We start from the raw sequence: 24,017 nt of genomic DNA, 5'->3' as shown, positions 1-24,017 counted from the left end.
AGCCAGAATGATCGCCAATATTCGAAACAAATAGGCACCAAAAGAAGATGATGGTAATCTCAGTACTTGTAACAATTATATTGTATTTTTTTCTATTTATTTTAGGACATTGTAGTAATTCCCATATTATTATGAAATGATGAAGTTCTTACAGCATCTTAGGTTAGGTTTAATATGAGTGGGCGCTTAACCACCCTTCCAATCGACCTAAGACGTCTATTGTGGTCTATACGTGGGTTAAAGTTGTCCTTTCAGCACAGTTTTTTTAACAAAGTCCTTATGGTCTCTGCTGACACTTCTACAAAGTCGTAGGACTCGAGTTGATAATTCTCAAATGTATTGAACCTTATTCTAAGTGGGCAGTTGCACAGAAAGTGTTCCGCCCACTCGTCTTAAGCCTGACAAAATCTGCTATTCGCACTTTCTGTCAGTCAGATTTTATTCATGTGCCCCCTGAGATGTCAGTATCGTGTTAGGAGACCTACGATAATTCGCAGCTCGTTACTGTTCATATCTAGTAAATTTTTGGATCTCTTCTTAGAAGATTCGTGTATAAAAGCCGAATGTTTGAGACCTATTTGTTCGTACCAGTGGTTACGTTTCATCCGTTCCACTCAGTCCAATATCGCTCTTTTGGCTGTGCTTCTTGCCATGTCAAAGAACAGTTCTGGGCCTATGATTGTTTCTTGTGCCTCTCCCTTGGCAAGTAGGTCTGCTATTTCGTTCCCTTCAATACCAGTATTACCACGCACCCAGAATAAACTTTCTTGTTACTTTTCAGATCTGAATCAGATTCTGAAGATACTTCTAAACTAACTTGAAGTCAATTCGATTCGATTCCCAGTACCTTTAATGTCAGCTGGCTATTCGATATAATTTCTATAGATCTGTTCCTGCAGTTGCGGTATTTTACTTGTAATTAAGATATTGTGGAATACAGTTGACATGTCGACATATACCTAGGAAGGTATTAAAAAAATCCAAAAATGTGCCCTTAATATTGCGCACTATCATGAGTTTTATATCTTAATTCATTCTTCTTGATTGATTATTTCTGTCATCATTTCAATCAAGGTCGCAAATTTTTCTATATCTTCTAGTCCTCCTAGGACTACTTCGCATGACATGTGTCTTATTTAACAAATTACATGAAATACTAGAACTAGTAGAATAAGCTACAAGTTGAAGGCTTAAAATGAACTATAGTAAAAGGAAGATGATAGTAATACACAAGACAACATAATTATTAGAGTAGAACATTAGATATAGATGAGGTTAAGTATTACATATATAAATTTTGGGATAACTGAGAAAAATAAAGAAAAGTAGAACGCAAAAATAAAAAAAATCTTTAAAATCAAAATATACTCACAATACAAAACAAAAGTATTTAACCAATATGGAACCAAACAAAAATGACTATAGAGATTACGAAGCAGAGGAGCAAGCTGGTTTTAGAGCTGGGCGATCCACAGTAGACCACTTGTACTCTATTACGCAAGTTATTGAGAAAAAAACAGCCTTCAATAAAGAAGTTCACCTGGTGTACATAGACTTACAAAAAGCATATGACAGTGTACCCCTCAGTAAACTATGGTCAACCCTACAGCAAACCAACATTAAGCATGGTCTTATCAAAGCAGTCCAAAGTCTGTATAATGGAACGACTGCAAAAATTAAAACTGGATCAAGGATATCTGAGGGATTTAAGGTCACGAAAGGACTAGGACGCAGGGTTGCTGTATTTCGCCTACCCTTTTCAAAATTTATCTGGAACAAGCACTCAAGCTGTGGAAAAGAAAATGTAATGGCATGGGAATCCCTCTCAACGACGAGACTACACTGTACACCTTATGTTTCGCTGATGACCAAATACTGATTACTCAGGATCATGACGACTTGAGTTACATGACTCGGAAGCTAATGGAAGAATATAACAAATGGGGTCTCGAAGTCAACATTAAGAAAACTGAAACCATGCGTATTGGAGGGACAAAGCAGTCCATTATATTAGACGATGGGGTAGAAATTAGACTGTCATGAATACAAGTACCTGGGTATGAAGATAACTCAAGATGAAACACTCGATGCTGCTATAAAAGACAGAAACATACAGGGTAGAAAAGCCATATCCATGATGAACGGCATTCTGTGGGACCAAACAATATCTGAAGCGAACAAACAACTCATATACAACACCATACTTAAAAGTATAATCACATATGGCAGTGAAGTTTGGCCAATGAAACAAAGAACAGAGAAACTGTTACTAGCAACAGAAATGGACTTCTGGAAAAGAGCAGCAGGCAAATCAAGAAGAGATCGGATACCAAATGAGAGAATACGAGAAAGGATGGGAGTCAAGCATACAATAGTTGATGACATAAAAACAAAACAGTTAATATGGTACGGCCATGTACAGAGAATGCCAGATGACAGGATTCCGAAACAGATTTTGACGTGGACACCACAAGGAAGAAGAAAAAGAGGAAGGTCGAGAAGAAGCTGGAGAGAGGGAATTGAAAAAGAACTAGAGGAAAGAGAAATCCCTCCAGGCCTATGGTTAAATAGAGAAGAATGGCGGTTAGGAGTCGGAAGGCGTCGGAGAACGCTGTGAACCGATAGTAGTAGTAGTATTTAACCAATATATAGTCTAAAGAAAACGAATAAGCTATCGAAAATCAAATGTAAAACTAAAGGATAAGAAGAAGAATAGGTGTATTAGCGAGAAATCCAAAGAACTAGATGCCAGAAGAGAAATAGTAAAACTTTAACAGCAATTTGCAGAAGGTGGAATAATCTAATGATACAGTGGAGACCTTGGAGATGACAAGCAAGACCACAGACGACCTATATAAATATAGATAATTCACAAGGATATTTAGCGTTAGTTTTGTCTTTTGATCCTTTCAACTGAATACTGTTATTACGTTGTCAACTACTTATCTTATAATTGTGTATTTTTTGTAGGATATGATATGTCTCCATTTATTAGAAAATATTCACGATATCTTAATGAGAAGGCCTTATCGTACAGAACTACGGCCTTCGACTTTTGCAAAGTTAAAAGAGGGTGAGTATTTATGGTTAAATATTTTTATACTTTCTTACTACTTTTTTTTCGCTATTTCTGTTGATTTACCTATTTCTGGTTATTCTTATGCCCAATTTTTTGTTACTTTTAATAAAAAGATTCAAGAATATTTTCACAAAGAAAATTTTAACTAAGAATACATAGATATAGTTGATGTGGTCCTTTAAGTCATCATTTGATGTGTGTTAAGAAAAACAGTGTTTTACTGCAGTACACCATTATTTTAGCTATGTCAATATTAGACCACTACCCTGAATTTTTGTCTGCAAAGTTAAACTGCGTAAAAGAAACATTAAATATTTCAAAATTACTAATAAGGTTTATTGTTTTTCTGTCATGATCCATGTTTCTTCGCCATATTGGTCGTATTTTGGTTTTATATATTTTGACCCTATGACAGAGCGAAGTATGCTCTGCATCGTTCTTGATGTAAAATATTGAATTAACCATCGTTATTTATATGTAAGCGTCTTAGAATATTTTTCCTGAATATGATAAATTGTGTCGGCTATTTAATAAAATAATAATAATAATTCTTTGGTGTTTCAGGAAGGATGATGGCATGTTAAGGACAATGAACGCAGATAAATTGTTAAAAACTCTTCCCACTTTACAAAATCAACTGGATATCCTATTGGAATTTGATTGTTCCGCAAATGATTTAACAAACGGAGTGATAAATATGTGTTTTATGTTGCTTTTTAAGGATTTAATACGCTTATTTGCCTGTTATAATGATGGCATTATTAATTTATTGGGTAAGGATTTAACAATTTTATATTTGTTGTAGTGTATCAAGATTCCCTAGATTTTTTTTTCTATTAGTTATTTTAGTATTTAGTAGAAGATAAAAGCTAACTTTCAATAAATTAAAATAAAATAATAGAATATCAAGAAGATAAAGCACACCAACTACAAAACAGAACTAAGGAGATCATATAATTATTTAATAGAGTATTAACAATGAATCAAATGAGAAAAATTAACGAAAATTAAAGTATTGGAATGGAAACTAAACATCGCAATGAACAATGGACAATAAATATAAGGTGTCTCAAACCAAATCAACTAATAATACATGACAACATGACAGATAATGTTTTGCATGCATTAGTAAGTAGATAGTTAGTTGTTGCTCTGGAAACCATTAAGGTCTTCTAACTCTATTGCCACAAATTGGTGGCATTGCTCCTGTAATGATCAGTGAGGTGCCAAAATAAGATTGACATGAATAAGATTGACACGAAAATCTAAAGGTAGAAAACCACACCTACGAATATGTCTACAGCTCTCCCTTTCTGGGTTTAATATAAATCGACAACTTTTGGCAAATTGGCAATTGACAAATAACAAGGGTTATCAGCGGTAATAAGTGCTTCTATACATACAAAGACTTGCTTCTATTTGTAAAGGGCATATCTGAAAATTATTAATCAAATACCTAGTTACATTTGGAAGTTAAACGGGGACTCTTTCAAGCACTGATGGAAATCAATTTCAAAAGAATATCAGAATGCAATATATTTGGAATAACCTATTGTAATGACGGTACGTTGAGAATTAAATCAAACCAAGAACTCGACGAACTACTAACTACTGAGGAGCGCAGACATCGTTAGATTTGTGAAGTCACTAATACTAAACATATTCCTTTTCTTTGTCTTCTTCTTCTTCTTCGCGCGACTAGGATTACTCCTGTTTGTCTGCCTCTTATTCTGTTTCAGTCGTTGTTGACTGTACATTATCTTTCCACCTTTTTGGCGGCCTTCCAACGGGACTTCTGCTATACGGCTTGTTGTTTTTACAGATGTTCGCTAATCTATCTGGTCCCATTCGGTTTACATGTTCGTTCCAGTTTTTTTTTCTGGTTTTTATCCACCTGTTAATATTTTGAATTTTGCATTGTTCGCGTATACTTCTGTTGGTTTGTCTGTCTCTTAATGATATACCCGCTATTGATCTTAATACTTTCATTTCGATATTGTTGATTTGTTGTTTCGTCTTTCTTGTATCGGTCCTTGTCTCTGCTGCATATGTAAGGATTGGTCTTACTGTTGTCTTGTATACTTTCATTTTGCTTTCCATGGTCAGATATTTGTTTCTCCATATGGTTTCTCGGAGCCAACCACTTACTCTTGCCTCTTTTGATGCGTGCCTTGTGGTCTTTGTTCTTATATCCCTGTCACTAGTGATCTCTACTCCTAGGTAATTGAATTTCATTACTTGTTCCACAATTTTGCCGTCTATTTCTAGTTTGCATCTACGCGGCTCTTTACTGATCACTATACATTTAGTTTTTTCTACTGATATTCTCATATTAAGTTTGTTTGCTGTGATATTGAAGGTGTGGAGCTGCCTTTGTAGGTTATCTTCGTTATCAGCAATTAGTACTACATCATCGGCATAGCATAGTATCGTGATTTTATGCGCTCCCATGTGGTATCCGTGTAGTTTTCTTACTTCGTGAATTATTTGATTCATCACCATATTGAATAACAATGGGCTGAGCGAGTCTCCTTGGCGGATTCCTTCTTTTAGTTCTATGCATTCTGTTTACCCTGTTGGCATTATAACTCTGGTCGTGTTGTTCTTGTTAATTTCATTAATTGTCCTTATTATCTGATGGTCTATTTGTTCAGCTTGTAATAAATTTAAGATGTCATTTCGCTTTACCTTGTCAAAACCACCTTTTAAATCTACAAAGCACATGTATGCTGGTTTTCCATATTCAATAGACTTCTCTATTATTTGTCTGATAATAAAAATTGCGTCTATTGTGCTGCGGTTCTTCCGGAAGCCTTGTTGTTCATCTGCCATGTTCGCTTTTTCCTCGATTTTATCTTTTATGACTGCTGTTAACAATTTTAATGTAGACTAATGACTCTATAATTTTCAGGATTTCTCGAGTCTCCCTTTTTAAGTATCGGTAGCAGGAGACTTTCCTTCCATTCCGCTGGTACTGCTCCGGTATTTGTTATATCGACGAATAATTTTAGAAGCCATTTGCGTAGTGTTGTTCCTCCATATTTTAGCAGTTCATCTTTTCTTTGTGAGAAAAGTAATTGTTCTTAGAATCGTAATCGTTATTTTTTTTCAGAAAAATTCTTCGACATGAATAAAAAACAGTGCCGAGAAGCTTTAGATATTTATAAGAGATTTTTAGTTAGAATGGATAGGGTAGCAGAATTTTTAAAAGTCGCGGAGGTATGTATTATTTTAGAATTAATTAGCAATTTAAACTAATGTGTACCACTGTAATCCATAATAAGCAAGACCAGTTCAATGAGATAATAATTTAACCACTTTTGATATTTTTTAGAATGTAGGAATTGATAAAGGCGACATACCAGATTTAACAAAAGCGCCAAGTAGTTTACTAGATGCTTTGGAACAACATTTAAATTATATGGAAGGCAAAAAACCGACAGGCTCTAATCAATCAAGGTATACTATACATTTTTATTAATATTTGATATGTACATAAAGTATAAAATATAAAATGGATTCGTGACTTAAATTAGAAAACGCCGGTGTTTCGGATCTTGCGTTTCGATGTTACTCATTCCATTGGTCCCTGCGGAATGCGACAAGAATCTTTAGGACCCCATATATACATAGGGATAAATACGTACTTCAATTTTTAAAAGTAAGGCGTGGCGCGTAGGTTCGGGTGTCAACTTAATGAGCGTAAGAGTATGTACATAACGGAGATCATCGCATCGTATCCGCGCCTAGAGCATAGCATAGCCTAGGTAGTGAACGCTCGAGTTTAAAATAAAGCATTTATTTTACCTATTGATCGATAATAGGTACGATCCTATGGTTACAGTGAGAGTCGGCGCCACGTTATGAGCGCCCACTAAAAACTCAGGGGTAGTCAGTTTGAATCTGTGCTGGCACCTTTGTAAGAGAAAAAGAAGTAGTTTTGGTACTCACCCGCGTACCGAAGTCGTTCGGATATAATATGCGATTATGTGTAAAGGCTCTGTTTAGTCAATAACATGATGATCATGAATACACATTCCCAACATTAAAAAAAAACATAACATCACAAGAGTCATATCAAGAAACGAACAATCAGTTATTGGCTATAGTGCGAAAACAGAAAGGAGCTGGATAAGAGAAGTAAGGGTGAGAAGAAGCTAAGAAATAGGCAGTGGCCACTACCTACTGGAAACGACATTTAACATAATAGTAGTAAAAGAAATAAAAAGCACAGATGACAAGAATATAAGGGGGAGTTCGAGAAGGAAATGGATAAATAAATATAAATGACAGAAATAGTAGAAGAAGAATGGGGAAAATTTAGAAATTCTATATAGCAAAACTAGTATGTGGAACCACAAGAAATAATAGAAAAGAGACACGGATACCATGGCGGAAAAGTAGGTAAAAATTGAAAGAAAGTTATGGGAAGAATACTACAAGACAAAACGGAACAAACATATGAGAAATACAAAATACAAAGAATAAAAGTTAAAGACATTTAGGTTAGTTATTAAAGATAAAGCACAAATAATGAAACTAACAAGTAAAAAACGCACGGAAGACCTAAAACCAAGTTGTGACAGATCAACAAAAAATAAAGCAACATATACAAATATCTGGGAACAGTAATAAATAACAGAGGAAGCATCGAGGACGATCTCACCAATTCCAGACTCTAAATAGATGATTACCCAACAACAATGAAATATCAAAGAAAACGAAGATATATTCGACAATATATAAAACAATGTATAGGCTTACGTTGAAATACGGAGCAGTTAACTGGATTGTAAACAGACGACACCAGAGTAGGATACAAGTAGCAGATATGAAATACCTCAGAAGAACGATAGAGATAAGATGGACAGACAGACTCAGAAATGAAGAAATAAGAAACAGACTAAAATTAAACCGTTACTTGACATAATAAAGCGAAAAAATAGCATGGTTCGGTCAGTAACACGAATGGACAGTAGCAATCAAGCGAAAAGAGTGTGCGAAGATAAACCAATAGGGAAAAACAGAAGGGGCAGACCAATAAATGAGTGGAAAAGCAACATAGCAGAGATATTACAAAATAGTTGACAGTGAAACTGATATGACAGAAGTCGGAAATCACAATTGCCAATAGACAAATAGATTGTCGCTCTTGGATTGGGCCAAAGACAATTTAAATATTTAATATTTTAATAGAATCGAAATAAGTGAAAATTTAAAATTAAGCATAAAGATTAAGCAGAATGTTTAGTTGACAGAAAGTTGGGCGCCAACTATTTGTAGAAGAAAAATAGTAAAAACAAAACAGAAAGATCACAATTGAGTATAATAAACAGAAATTGGAATAACATAATTATTTAAAGAAAAATAATAAACGTTTTATAACGTTACAGGACCTGTCCGGACTTTACCAAGAAGGGTAATTGCGAGGAAGAAATAAGAAGAATCACTATGGGCAAAACTTGCGTTGCCAAATTGCAGAAAGTATGGAAAGATTACTGAACTTCCAAAAACACAAAAATTATACTTGTTTAAAATCTCATATTTCCCATTGTCAACTACGCTGCAGAGTCATGTAGTTCTTTTGGAGGCGAATGCTAAGTATGCAGTGGACCCACAAACTCAATCAAGTCTCAATCCTCGATCGAGATTTCACCAATCAAAATAATGTTGATAGCTCATTTCCTTGTCTGAGGCCCCATTTTAGTATGAATATGTTGGAGTTATATTTGTTTCATCTTACTTTATCCTGAGCGTCAACCATACAGCTCGAAATTAAAGATTCGAGATTCATTGAAAGACATTGTATAAGTGGAATAGATGTGATCACAACACAATATTGTGAGGCTTAATGCAGCAATAAGTGGATAAGAAAAGAGTACTGAAATAAAGAACTAACTAGAAAGAAAATTGTCTGCGCCAGGAAAGTATCAAGGTTACTTCCCAAAGTATATTATATTGCTGTAATGGTTGCTTTAATTAAGTTATGAAAATAGGAGGGAAAAAACTAATAAAAGAGATAGTACGTACAACCCAATTTAATCCCTACTTTGTAATGGAAAATATACAATTTATGATTAATTTAACCTATATTACTACCCTTCGCCTATTATGTACAGCCTAAACCTAACTTTAAATATATTGAGATCCTCAATTATAAATCATAAACCCTTGTATGTAAACCTTAGCATTAAATTATAACAATATAAAAAAATAATAAAACCCCTAGCTTTGAAACTACAACCTACTCGCCTACTAGAAAATATTTCTACACTTCGGCATTCTATTACAAAAAATATCGCAAGTGACACGAGAAACTAATTTGACGAATTAGTCCACTGACATATATTTATAAAAAAGATATCTCTCTGGTTAGATGTGTACACAAATACCGTACAAAGAGATCTGAAAGAGTACTGCAGCCTTCCCTGGCAAATATTTATGTTGAATTAAAATGATATTAAATGATTATTATTTTTATATTATTAATATTAATATTAGGCAATTTAAGTAAGTAAATATGACAAAAAAATTAAATTAAAAACAAACGTGTTGAGATCCTACAGTCGATTCCTAATCTCTGGTAGGGACGGCACTGGAAGGAATTGTCATCCAAACCAATACTTAAGTTCGGTGACTTAATTGAAAGGGAAAAATAAACCAAATGCTTGTTACAGCCTAACCAAAACTCCAACTAAGAAATTATTCCTTATCCCCATTTGACTTCCGATGAATGTTCTAATATCGCAAACGGTGGTATGTGGTGGATACCAATTACTGAACAAACTAGTAAAAACCAAAACAATTGTACTACTTTCTCTTCTAAATAACTAAATAAAACTTTGCTCTGCAACTGAAACCATTTCTCTTCAAAAAACAAAAAACACAAAACGAATTCTTAAAACTTTTTTTGTCCAGTAAGTTGGAGACCGGACACAGGTGTTGCTAGTTTCAAATCTTCATCGGAAGTGACTTTATCGTTGCAGAGCATGTCAGACCTCAAGTCCAGTTGCGCATGCCAAATTCTATGATAGTTATCAACTTAGTATTTCTTTATACAGTAGACTCCCTCTATAACGAGAACTGAAATGGCAGAATAATTACCTCGTTATAAGCCGATCTCGTTATATCAGACAACAATAATACTGTGCATACATATGAATATGTAGTTTTCTAAAACATTAGCTTTTCATAGTAAAGCCATTCGGAGCAATATAATATGCTAATAAATATTGTTTGAGGCGTTTTTGAAAAAAAGTTATTTACTTTCATTGTCAATAAAATACATTAAAACAAAAAAGAGTTGTTTACTTTTATTGTCAATGATATACGTTAAAACAAATAATCTGTACTTAAATTTTTTTCCAACTACATAATGTATAAAGCGTAGTTTCAAGGATAACATAAATTATTCCTTCTGTAATTGGAAGGTCTGTCATTTTTGACTGCTTTAAATTGTCCAGTCTCATTCTATCTAACATATTTTCTAAAGATGTGAAACAGTTGTATTTATTGTAAAGACGTTTATTGCGAGCGGCAGTTAAGTTTATTGCTGGGACGTTTAGAAAGGGATTTATTTATGGCCACGGTCGGACCAAAAACGTAAAAACCACGTTTTTAGATCTTATTTTCCCTCGTTATAACCAAATTTGCCTCGCTATAGAGGGTTATAGTTCAATAGAAATTTCACGGGACATCTAATGTACCTCGTTATAAGCGAAACCTCGTAATAACCGTGTTCGTTATAGAGGGAGTAGATTGTAGTAATATGGTTTGTCTAACCATTAGGGCTCATAAAAGACTATTGGTGTTTAAATTATAATTAGAAAGTGACGAACGTTACACATTATCAATTTGACTTATTTATCTGAAACAATTTTACGAAGAACATAATAAAATGTATTATTATTTTGCAGTAATGCCAGTAATCAGAAAAACATCAAATCTGGTGTAACGGCTCTCTCGACAACCAGTAACGCTTTTGGAAATGTAGTGTCAAGTGCCAAATTCGATGCCAATGGAATAGATGAACAGATGAAACTACAAATTCTAGCCGAAGAAGAAGCTGCGATCAACCAATTTAAAGTAAGGACCATATTTTGAATGAAGCGGAAGAGAATCTGTTTACTAGAACTCTCTTTTTATATCTGTAAAAACTTATTTATTTATTTTTTTTAATTATTTATTTGTTCAACCATTTCAGAAATTCATAAGAAACACCTAGTTTTCGTGTTTTGTTCGTGAATTTGATGTGATTCTAGGATTTTTGTCAGAAATATAAAGTCCTCTGAGTTTAAAAAATGTTTATGTGTAGCATTTCAATTTCCATTCTTTATTTCGTTTTTCGGCTTTTAGCTAACAGTCCACTTAAAAATTGGTAAAATCTTTTATCCTCTATACAGGGTGGTCCTTAAGTAATTGTACAAAAAGAAACTGCAGATTCTACATTTTAAAATATTACGATTTAAGCCAAATTGCTTTAATAAAATGTTGATATTAAGAGAGATACAGGGTGTTAAAGTGGAAATTTAAAATTTTATTTTTCGCTATAACTTTCATGTTTGTAAACATTTATGTATAAAATTTTTTAACTGGATACTATTAAATATGAGAAATTATAATTTGATGTAGCTGATAGAGGACGCCACATATGCCACTGGCATACATCTGCACTTAACTTTTTTGCTCTTCAAGTTACCGCTATTTGTGATAAAAAATATTAAAGATGCATTATTTTAACAAAAGAAAGGTATACCTGTTAATAACTTCAAAACCTGACAGTTTTCGAGATAATCGCATTTTACAAATCAACTGCATAATTCTGATTTAACGCTATTACTCCAGGCAACGAAAGAAAAATAGACAAAAACATCAATACTTGTTGTAAAATACCTTTAATAAAGTTAATAGTTAACGAAATATTAAATAAAATAAATATATCGACAGTTTTACATCAAACAATTTACGTATTATATTAAATTAAAGTCGTAATCAAAACATTTTATTTACAAACCAAATTTATCAAAGTTAAGTGGATATGTCCACCATTTTCTTTAATGTGTCAATACATTCCATAAAATATCGTCTCATATTAAATAGCATCATTGTTTCTAAAGAAACTGCTGCCGTATTTATTGTAAGTATTATAAGTATAATAATAAGTATTATTTTGGGATTTTTTTGAATTAAATAATTATATTAATATCTCACCACAAGAACAAGGAATATGACTACCACGAACAATCCAACGTTCAGGAAAGTTGTATTTAAGTATGTTCTCACTGCCCTCTCTCTATAATGTGGTGATGTACCATCTTGCATAAACCACATATTTTGCCTTAAGTTTGATGACAATTCTTCCAATAAACCAATAAAATAATTTTATAAAAAATGTAAATAAATCTCACCATTCAAATTACAAGCTACTTCGCCTGTCCGTAAAAAATAATTACCAATGGTTCCAAACCATACGTTTATTTAAAATTCATGTTTAAAATGCATGTCGTGGTAAAGAAAATGGTGGACATATCGAACACTTACTTTGACAAAAAGTTTAATGTTATTTAGTTTAACTATTTCTTAATTTGGTTTGTAAATAAAATGTTTTGATTATGACTTTAATTTGATACAAAACGTAAAATGTTTGATGTAAAATCCATTTATTCTGTTGTTTTGTCAAATAATATTATTAATTATCCTGCTGATATATTTATTTTATTTAATATTTCGTTAACTAATAACTTTGTTGAAAGTATTTTATACCAAAATTCAGAAGTATTGAGGTTTTTCTCTATTTTTCTTTCGTTGCCTGGAGTAATTGCGTTAAATCAGAATTATGCAGTTGATTTGTAAAATGCGATTATCTCGAAAACTGTCGAGTTTTGAAGTTATTAACAAGTATACCTTTTTTTGTTAAAATAATGTATCTTTATTATTTTTTATCACGAATACCGATAACTTGAAGAGCAAAAAAGTTAAGTGCAAATGTATGCCACATATATGTGGCATATGTGGGGCCCTCTATCAGCTACATCAAAGTATGTTTGCTGTTTTTTAATGCCATTTTAATTTCCTCTTTTAATATCTTTAAAACCATATCATCTTCTACTTCTATTTCCATCTGTTCTATTGTCTTTGAACAGTTCATTGATGTATTATGTCCATCTCTTTAATTTGTCGTTAGTATTCAACACAAGTTTCCCATTTGCATCTTTCAGTATTCCCGGTTTTATTGTTCTATTGTTGTGAGTTAATTCTTTAATTTTTTTATGTGTGTTAAAACTATCATGTCTTTTCTGGTATTCTTCTATTTGTAAGAGAGGTTAAGTCATAACAAGGATCCAGATAAAAAATGACGATATTGAACAAGTGGACAAAATGAAGTACTTAGGAGTCTGGATTACTGAAGATCAAATCAGAAATCAGAAATTCAATCAAGAATAAAGCAATCAAGAATAAAGCAATCAAGAGCAGCATTTTTGCAGATGAGGAAATTGTGAGTAACCAAAGACTTAATCTGCAAATCCGATATCGGATGGTAAAGTGTTATATCCACTCTATTCTTCTTTATTGTTCCGAAGCTTGGTCTATTAATGTTGACATAATGAGAAAGCTGGAAGTTTTTGAGGTGTGGCATTTTAGGAGAAGTTTGAAAATATTATGGACCGATCATATTACGAACGAAATGGTACGAGATATAGGACTTTTCACCACAATTAAAGGAGAAGGACAGTATATTTGAGGCACATACTTAGAAATGATAAGTACGTGTTGTTGCAGCTGATTTTGAAGGGTAAAATCGAAGGAAAAAGAGGTCCTAGTAGACGACAAATATCCTGACTAAAAAACATTCGCTTCCGGACCGGGTTAAACACACAGAAGCTTGTAAGCAGAAGATAGAGACGAATTTGCAATGGTTATGGCCAACCTTCATTAGTGGAGTGAGCACTAGAAGAAGAAGAAGAAGAGGAGGTAGTTGTTTACTCTGATCTAACATGTTAACTCTCAACAGGTTTTTTGGTTGCCTCTAGTTCTTCAATTTTTAGGTAGATTCATAATTTGGTTGAAATCTTGACGTTCCTTCAGAACCAATATACATAACTTTTCTACTTACGCATATGTTTAATTTATCATGTAATAATATTAATAAAAAAGTCCTCCCCGACTGGGAATCGAACCCCGGTCTCCCGCGTGACAGGCAAGGATACTGACTACTACACTACCGAGGACATGACACAAACGGATTTCAAAATTGACAGTTTTGGGTCATACAGTGATTTATTGAGATTATTATTTTGAAATACAAAAAACTAATATAATTATGAACATTTAATAAATAATACAAAACATATCACATAAATAATAATATTAATAAATATTTTATATATTTTATATATATAAATATATATATATATATATATAAATATATATATATATATATATATATATATAATATTAAATATATATATATATATATATATATATATAATATTAAATATATATATACAAAAGGAACATTTTTATATTCGAGAGAGGAAGAGAGAGAAAATATATCTTCTGTCTCTCTCTTACTCATTATCTTACATATGTAATAATTTCACAGATTCACTCCCATACAAATTTCCAACGTAGAGCGCGCGTATAGAAGTATAACTTCAAAAACTGTGATTTAAAAAACAATATCGCATTACGCATTATTTTTGTTTTTAATTTTAACCCTACCATATTTTTTCTGTTCCAGTCTAAGGTATCTTCACCAACAACCACTATCAACAATCCGTTCTTGAGCAACTCTCCATCGTCAGCATCCAACAATACATCTTCATCTCAGTTCGTAAGTTCTCCGTCATTCGATCTATTTGCAGATGAGCAGACGCCGCCTAACCTGAAAGCATCGGACGATCTACTGCAACTATCAAATCCGTTTTCAGACGCCTTCAGTCCTTCCAACACAAATGCCTTTGCACCTCAGATACCTCAGCAAAACAATATTTGGATGGCAAATGGAAATGGTATGTATGAATATTTTGTTAGTAGTTTAATTTTTAATAAAAACTTATTTTAGCTTTTAGTGTATTGAGTCCAGGAAATACTTCGGGAATGCCGAATGCTTCGTTGTTTGTGACTGAAAATAATTTTGCTTCTGTTTTTGGAGCTTCGGAATCAAAAGGTAAGTAAATGCATCTGTAATTTACAGTAAACAATTCAAAATAAAAATTGTCCCAAAATGACAATAGAATATCTTACAAAATATTTTGAACGAAATAATTAACAGGATTAGAATTAGAGGATTAATAAAATATTATAATAAGTACAGCGTTGTTGAAAATAATAGATCATGTTACTACAGATCATCACAGCATCCCTAGTTAAGCCTTGACTTCCTTTAGTCTATTTCGCAAGTTGTTCATGTTCTTTCACCTCACTCTTGGCCTGCATCTATTCTTATTTTCCACAGATTTTGATAATAGAGTTCGTTTGAGAGGATAGGTCTCTTTCGTTATAGACTTACCTATCGTAGCGTCGCTGTACTATTATATGCAGGAAAACGTCTAAATAAATTAGAAAAATGAACAAAGCCGTTTTCTTCTTTAATAGTCCAGTCGTCAGAGAGTTGACCCCTAAAAATCATACGAATAAGCTGAATTTTGCAGAGAATATCAATTTGGGACCCCAAAAAAATGCAAAAAAGTTTACCACTTTTACCTCTGGGCTTCCCCTTAAAACCCCCTCGCAGGGGGTAAAAATACAAAAAAATCGATTTACCATGAATCTGTACACCGTAGAAAAAAAATGCTTCATATAAAAAATGTAGCTGAGATAATTTTAAACAAAAATAAATATACGTAGACGGTTGCGTTTGGATTTAATGAGTCTCTTACCATTTTCTAACACGTGTTTCTGGGTCTACCCGTCATCAGAGAGACTTGTAAGACGACTCAAACCAAATCAAAACGCACCGACTAGTATGGCAATTATTATAGGAAAAATATTAACAGAGTATGTTACTAGCGACCTCTAGTGAGGGAAAATGAAGTGAAATGTCTATAGCAATTAAAGTAAACTATATACCCAAGCTTAATCAAGTCATTCAGAGCGATGCTGGTAATATTTATATTCCACTATGCATCAACAATTTACCCATATAAATTACCATAATTTTTATAAGGACGATAACAAAATAAATATACGTGGTTGCGTTTGGATACGAAAGCTGAACTATTTACCTTTAAAAACCATCTTGATTTTTGTTGAAGGTAACTTGAATCATAAGATGTCGAATTTTTACCGTCGAGCTGATACAAATTTTATTGAACATTGATTTCGCGCGCGTAACTGACATGCAAAATTGATGGTGGCGTCAAGCGTTATTTCTAAGAGAACGGTTCATTCTATACAAAAAATGTTTATACATATTTGTTTAAAATTATCTCAGCTACATTTTTTATTTGAAACATTTTTTTCTATGGTGTACAGATTCTTGGTAAATCGATTTTTTTGCGTTTTTACCCCCCTACGATGGGGGTTTTAGGGGGAAGCTTGGGGGTAAAAATGGTTAACATTTTTTGCATCTTTTTTGGGGTCGCAAAATTAATATTCTCTGAAAAATTCAGCTTGTTCGTATGATTTTGAGGTTCAGTGGCATTTTCGTCTCTGACGACTGGAGTATAAGTAAAAAATAATATAAGCAATTTGTACACAATTTAAATCAAGTATCAACGAGATTGGAAAACTAACAAGTAGAATATGAGATAAAATCGATGAAAATATGAAAAGCTAGATGTGCGATGAGTTCCATACAGAAATAAATAAATTAGTTGGGAATTGACATCCACACCTCGTGTAACTAACATATTGTAACAAAGTTTATCGTACGGACACTTCCCCAAATTACAATTTGAACAGTATCTTTATTCCCTTGTCGGAAATAAATACATAACTCTAAAAAGTATAAAAACTTTAAATTGGCAAGTTTGGCATTACTTGAACAGAATATAATTAATAACTTGGAACTAGGAAAGCAATATTTTCCTTCAGTTTTATTATAGACGAGCAGAAACCCTTTAATTGTCGACATAATATATTAGCCGAAAACTTTCGATAAAGAAAAACATACTGTAGTAATACAACAAGTTTAAAAAATGTTTAAATAATTAGATAGATATAATGAAAAAATAATTATATCCAAGTTATCTGTTTAAACTGAAGACGGCTACATCAAGAATCCATACAATGTGGAGTACAACAAGGCTGTCGTACTCTACGTTGGGCAAGTCAAAAAATGAAGCAAGCCAAATGAAAGGTCTCAAAATTAAAGCAAAATGGGTGGCAGCTTGCAAAAAAATATAGCTCAACACCAAATTTGAATAGGTAGGGGAAAAGTAGAACGTGTTACTTTAAATATCTAGGCAGCTGATTAAACACAAATGCAGACTCATGAGGATATAATAACATGGATTGAAATATCATGTAAGGCATTTATGACATGGCAACCGGATCTGTGTCAAAGAAATCTTTCATTAAATCTCCGTAAAATGGTTTTGAAGTGTTATGTTTGGTCGATCCTATTTTATGGTTTCGAGACATGGACTCCAAAACCAACAACGTTGAAAAAATTGGGATGGTTTGAAATTTAGTTTTCCCATCGGATTCTAAAAATATCGTGGGTATCTCACACTTCCAGCAAGAGGTTTCTCAGAATAATGGACTCTGAAAGTCAGCTTGTGAACATCATAAAGAGACGAAAAACGGACATATAATTATTCAAATTCAAATATCATTTACTTCGTCTTATCATACAGTGAAAAGTGGAAAGCAAAAGATCAATAACGCGTAAAAAGCTATCTTGGCTACGCAGTATTAGACAATGGTGCGATATGACAACTGAAGAACTATTTCGCGCAACAGCTGATAGGTTCCAAGATTCGCAACATTCCAAGAACTTATAAAACCAGATGATTATTACCAACGTTTGATCACAAGAAGAATCAAAAATAATATTGGAGAACGAATAAATGGAATGATTAGAATCTACATATACGGGGCAAGATAAAGCTGTGAAAACGTAAGATATAGGGTCAAGTTCTAAGGCAGCCTATGAATGATTTCAATTATGTAAACAGTTCTTCATAGTACAGAAAACGCAGTACAAAATATTTTTACTAAAATCTACATTGTGTAAATCATTAAAATGTTGAGGAATATTGTGCAAATTAATGAAAATATCAAGTCAAACAAAAACAGAGTTTCAAATTATAAACAGTCAACAGGTCGAACAAAATAATATATTATTTGTCTGTGTGGCTTGATATTATTGTATTTGGGAAATAGCATATTTGTCATATTTCCTGTTTTATCTAAAGCCACAGGGCTTGGATACACAGGGACACTTAATACAATCTTTCAGGTCTTTCAGAGCGATTTAGACATTGCGCAGACCTAACCAGAGGTAAATTGGTTCAAAATATATGACATGTTTAAAGTATGCATATTGCAATTAGCTGGTTAATTTATTAAAATAATAAATAATGGAATAGAATACATGTAATTGTAAAAGAGGGAAAACATTTGGCATAACTCAAAATGTTATCAATTCTGGAAAAACTCACTTACCTTTTGTTGAAATGTGTTAATTAAAAACGGCGGGAAGTAATGGTTGTGGTACCACAACGCGTAGATTTTATCATCTCGGTTTCTGGTTAACTACTACCTACTGCTCGGGCCTATCGGGATGGACCAACCTTATGGTAGATGGTCGAGGGATAGTTAAGGGAAAAGTTACAAAGTATTAAAAACAAAATATTTAAATAAATACTAAATACTTTCCCAAACAATAAACAGTCAACAGATCGAACAAAATAATATATTAGTTATGTGTGTGGCTTGATATTATTGGATTTGGGAATTAGCATATTTGCCAGTTTTAACTAAAGCCTCAGGGATTGGATCCTTAGGGACACTTAATACAGCACGACCGGATTCACTTTGTATTTGTGATTTGGATGCACAATGGTGCTGACGCTCGGTAAACCCAGAGCGATCAGTCGTAGGCCAAACGTCGAGGAGCAAATGTAATTGTTTTAACAGTTGGTACAGTCGGTGAAATAATTTTTGAATATGGATTTTAAATAGCTAGTAAAACATAAAATTCTAAGCGCACAAAGTCGTGAAATGGTAAATAATGTATTCAATTTTATGAAATTAGAAGCGGAACGTGGTGAGGCATTAGTTCATTTGCCACAAGTACACAACCAGGTTGCACAAGCAGTTGGTATTAGTCTGGGTACGGTAAACAATATTGTGAAGCAAAGAAAAAATATTTAAAAGGGGGAAGTTTCGTCATTTGAGACAAAACATATCCAAAATAGCCAAACTTCGAAAAAATTTAAGTTGGATGATGTTGATTCGAGAATATTTCGAAGACAAATTCACAATTGGTATTTACAGGAAAAAACAGCGCCCACTCTTCAACGCTTACATCTAAACTTTAAAGAATATTTGCGGTTTGACGGTGGTAGAGAGAGTTTGCGTCCAATTATACATGAATTAGGTTTTCGATGGCGCAAAATTCAAAGTATTCGAAAGTTACTTATGGAGCGATATGACATTCGAGAGCTAAGAACAATTTTCTTGAGACATATTGAACATTACCGTGAGGACTGTCGACCAATTATCTATATGGATGAAACATACATTCATTCGTCCCACACTAATCAACAAGCTTGGACCGATCATAGTAACAATGGATTACGAAAAAAAGTGTGGAAAGGGCAACGATTAGTAATAGTTCGTGCTGGATGGAAAAATGGTTTCATACCAAAAGCTTTGCTTATTTTTAAGTCAAAAATCAAGTCGGATGATTTTCATGACGACATGAATTTTACTATAATTGGTTTCAAATGAGTGTAAAGTAATAAATCATGAAGTGTCATAAAATTTGCCTGAATTTCGGTGTCGTCATGGGCGTAGGCAAATGGACGGATGTCAACTTCGTCGTCAAAAATTGATGTACCTCAAAATATCATATTTTGGATATTTTGTGATAACCAATTTTATTTAATTTTTCGATTAACTTATTCTTCAAACTCGTATTCCATTATATGGTCATTAAAGCTAATTACATTTTTATTTATAAAAACAAATTCACTTCCTTACTGAACGAATAAAAGCATTAGAAGAAACTGATAAGGGTATGACGCACCTCCTAATATTACTAAGAACTAAAATAAATCAACATGAAGACTAATAACGCGTAATGAGGTTTTACTTACACTTTCATTATAATCCCTCTTTTATTTTATTATTATCATTCGACATTCGACATTCGAGTTAGTAATTGTTACTACACCAATTAAACGTACAGTAATATTGTGATATAGAAATAGTGAAAAAGTTATAAAATGGCGACATTTACTCCAAAGAAAAGAGGTGTAAAAAATTCTCCGCTATCTGTTAGTGAAAAAGTTATAATTTTAAATGTATATGATTGCATAAAACACGATCACCCTAGTTTGTCTGTGCAAGAAAGTGTTGAGCGATGTGCCCGAATGACTGGAATTGGACAGTCCACGATTTTTAAATTATTGCGAGAAAGAAAGATATCAGGCCAGTTAAGTCCATGCAAGAGAAAATCAGGAAGACCAATAAAAATCTTAGGTGAAGACACCAAACGTGACATTCGAAGAAAAGTTCATTCGTTTTATTTTAAAAAGGAAATACCCACCCTTGACAAAATACTAATGGAGATAAGCCAAGATAACGATATTCCTTTGATATCCAGAAAACTTTTATGGAAAACTTTAAAAAGTATGAATTTTTCCTGGGAAAAGCACAATCGAAAGGCACTATTACTGGAAAGTGATGAAATCATTTGCTGGAGACGAAAATATTTGAGAACTATAAAACAGTACCGCAGAGAGCACAAGAAAATTTTTTATCTTGATGAGACGTGGATAAACGAAGGTTATATAGTCCAAAAAATGTGGCAAGATAAAAATGTAACAAGTGCTCGCCAAGCTTTCATAGAAGGCCTTTCGACGGGTATTAAAGTGCCTTCGGGAAAAGGGAAGAGGCTTATAATTGCTCACATTGGAAGCGAAGAAGGATTTTTAAAAGAAGGTTTGTTAAGCTTTGAGTCGTGTCGGGCGGGAGATTATCATGAGGACATGAATTCGGATGTCTTCGAAGACTACTTCGGGGAAATGTTAAAATTTCTTCCAGCTGATTCGGTCGTGGTTATGGATAATGCAAGCTACCATTCAAGGCGCATAGAGAAGGTACCAACTTCAGCTTGGAGAAAGCAAGAAATTATTAACTGGCTGTCAAATAAAGGTATTCAGTTTGAGACGAATTCAATAAAGAAGGAACTACTAGCCGTAGTAAAACAACATAAATCTCGCTTCATAAAATATGCCGTAGAAGATGTCGCAGAAAAGTATAAAGTAACTGTGCTACGCCTACCGCCATATCATTGCGAATTAAATCCCATAGAACTTATATGGGCACAAGTTAAAGGATATGTTGCAAGGCACAATACCACATTTAAAATGAAAGATGTCAAGGTATTGTTTGATCAAGCCATTATGGAAATCACATCAGAAAACTGGCAAAAAGCAATCCAGCATGTTTTAAAAGAGGAAGATAAAATGTGGGAACTGGACAACTTGGTCGATCAGGTGGTTGACCCTATAATTATAACACCAGGGGATGATGACAGTTCTTCGGATGAAGACTATAGTGATGTAGAATTGTAATAACGTATCCAGTAAAGTTTTTGTAGTTTTTGTGAATAAATTGATTTAAACTCCCCACAAGTGTTTCATTTTTTGTTTCATTTCATTCGTGTGTGTTTGTCAGTATTTCCCGATTTCGGTTCGTATATATTTTATTGTTACATTTTATATTTTTTTAATAACACTGTTCTGCTGTATTACATTTTTATTTCCTTTAATATGATTTTTAAGAATGCATATTCTTTTGTCAATTAACCCACTAACGCGCCTCTGGCTCAGTGTTTATCTGTCGATAACAATGGACTAATCCCTTAAAACAGGGTGATACCTACCTGCTCTTTATGAAACGACAGAATTTTGCAATGCGGACGGAATTTATTGACGGATTATTGACGGATTACCCTGTAGCGCTTTTGAATACTTCATGAGATTTTATTACTCTACACTCATTAGAAATAGATTATAATTACAAGTAATGGCTTGAAACTAAACTGATACCTAATTTACAACCGCCTAGTGTTGTTATTGACAATGCACCGTACCACAATGTACAATCAGAGAAAGCTCCTACATCTGCATCTCGAAAAGATGAAATGAAATATTGGTTACGAAGCAAAAATATTCACTATTCGGATGATATGTTAAAGGTAGATTTATATAATGTATAAAAATGCATAAACCGAGGTTTAAATCATACAAAGATAGTTTGCAGCAGTATACTCTTTAAATGCACTATAGAAATAAGTTATTTTTTTAAACAACCTGGGAAGTTTAATTTATGAAATTATAATTTAATTTTATGTCTCTTTCTCTGACATAAAAATATATAGCGGCTACAACCACCCTTATTTGTATAATACCACCTTAAAAGTATTTTAAATCGTAATTACTTTACATTATTCCAAGAAATAACAGTATAAAATAGTTAATGACACACTTTTGTCGCAATAAGTTTGTCTAGATTGAAAGAAATGTTGCGGATTATCTATCGCAATGAACAAACACAGATAAACTTGAATCTACAATTTTTAATAATGCAATTGCCTTTTTTATGTTAATGTTACAATGATGTATTATTCATGCAAACATATTTTTAACATAATTTTCTGAATTTTATTTTGGTAACGTCTCGTCAAGTAAAATACCTGCAAGGAGTGTACATTCGTTTCCTGACTCGCTTAGGAGTTACACTTTTGCCATTCTCTGTCGCGCATCTCAAATACAAAGTGAATCCGGTCGTGCTGTACAATTAGAGGTGTTTCAGAGGGATTTAGACATTGCGTAGACCTGACCACTGGTAAATTGGTCCAAAATACATGATGATAGACACAAAGGGATACTTAATTTATACTTTTCCTTTTATTTTCAACATGTGCGTAAACCATAATTGTAAAGTCAGATGTTCTCAGCAGTGGCGGCTGGTGGTAATTTTTTTCGGGGGGCGCTGATTTGAGAACACAAAAAAGTTATTGGGTACTTACCAAAAGCCTACTTCTTAAAATGATACTCAATCCTTTTATTTTTATCGGAGATAAATACTTTCCATCAACTTCGTTGATGAACTCGTTAAAGCCAAAAATGTTTCGAACTAAAGTTGTTTCGATAGACAACTTGACAAGCGTTGTCAGTCTTTCTTGAGTCGTCTTTTAAAAACTTGTTGATCAATTTCAAAGTAAAGAAACATTTTTCACTTTCTGCAGTTTTCATTGGCATCGTTATTAAAAAAATCAAAACTTTACTTATTTGACAAAGTGTTGAATCCAAACCATATGATACTATTAAATTTAAAATCGTAAGCAACCGATTGGATTTTCGTTTTCTTGTGTTATCTCTTGTCATCAAGCAAAATGTTGTCAATTTTAATTTCAGGACATATTTTTCAACCATTGGAAATGCATTGAAGAAGATATCAATTTATTCTTTGTGTAATGTTCATAACTTTCTCTTTGAAACAATTCTACACCATACAGATGATATTTAAAAACAAACAATCCTTAATTTGAACTATAATATTCTCTTACAAGTTTTTCTCGCAGATCATTTCAAATTCTGCTGATGTTACCAAGTATTTTTCCAAAACTGTCAGTAGCATATTGCAATTTTACAGAGTCCGTTTCAATTTTCTGCAGTTGGTTAAGGCCAGGTTCCTCCAAACAATTTTCAAAAAATCGAAAATATTTTTCAAAAATTGCTAGAAAATATTCTTA

The 24,017-nt window shown here is 33.0% G+C and overlaps 1 protein-coding gene across 1 annotated transcript in view; it reads left to right on the top strand.

Moving 5' to 3' along the window:
• Positions 1–24,017, top strand: part of LOC140434626 (phosphatidylinositol-binding clathrin assembly protein LAP-like) — a 128,778-nt gene that overhangs the window by 78,263 nt on the left and 26,498 nt on the right. The window contains exons 4-10 of the mRNA XM_072523022.1: positions 2,971–3,073; positions 3,644–3,852; positions 6,192–6,298; positions 6,414–6,538; positions 10,996–11,164; positions 14,820–15,090; positions 15,144–15,248. Coding sequence (XP_072379123.1) covers positions 2,971–3,073; positions 3,644–3,852; positions 6,192–6,298; positions 6,414–6,538; positions 10,996–11,164; positions 14,820–15,090; positions 15,144–15,248 — 1,089 coding nt within the window. The remainder of the gene's footprint in view (positions 1–2,970; positions 3,074–3,643; positions 3,853–6,191; positions 6,299–6,413; positions 6,539–10,995; positions 11,165–14,819; positions 15,091–15,143; positions 15,249–24,017) is intronic.

Source organism: Diabrotica undecimpunctata, chromosome 2, assembly GCF_040954645.1.
Source record: "Diabrotica undecimpunctata isolate CICGRU chromosome 2, icDiaUnde3, whole genome shotgun sequence".
NCBI lineage: Eukaryota > Metazoa > Arthropoda > Insecta > Coleoptera > Chrysomelidae > Diabrotica > Diabrotica undecimpunctata.
This window is presented reverse-complemented; position numbering and strand designations above follow the sequence as displayed.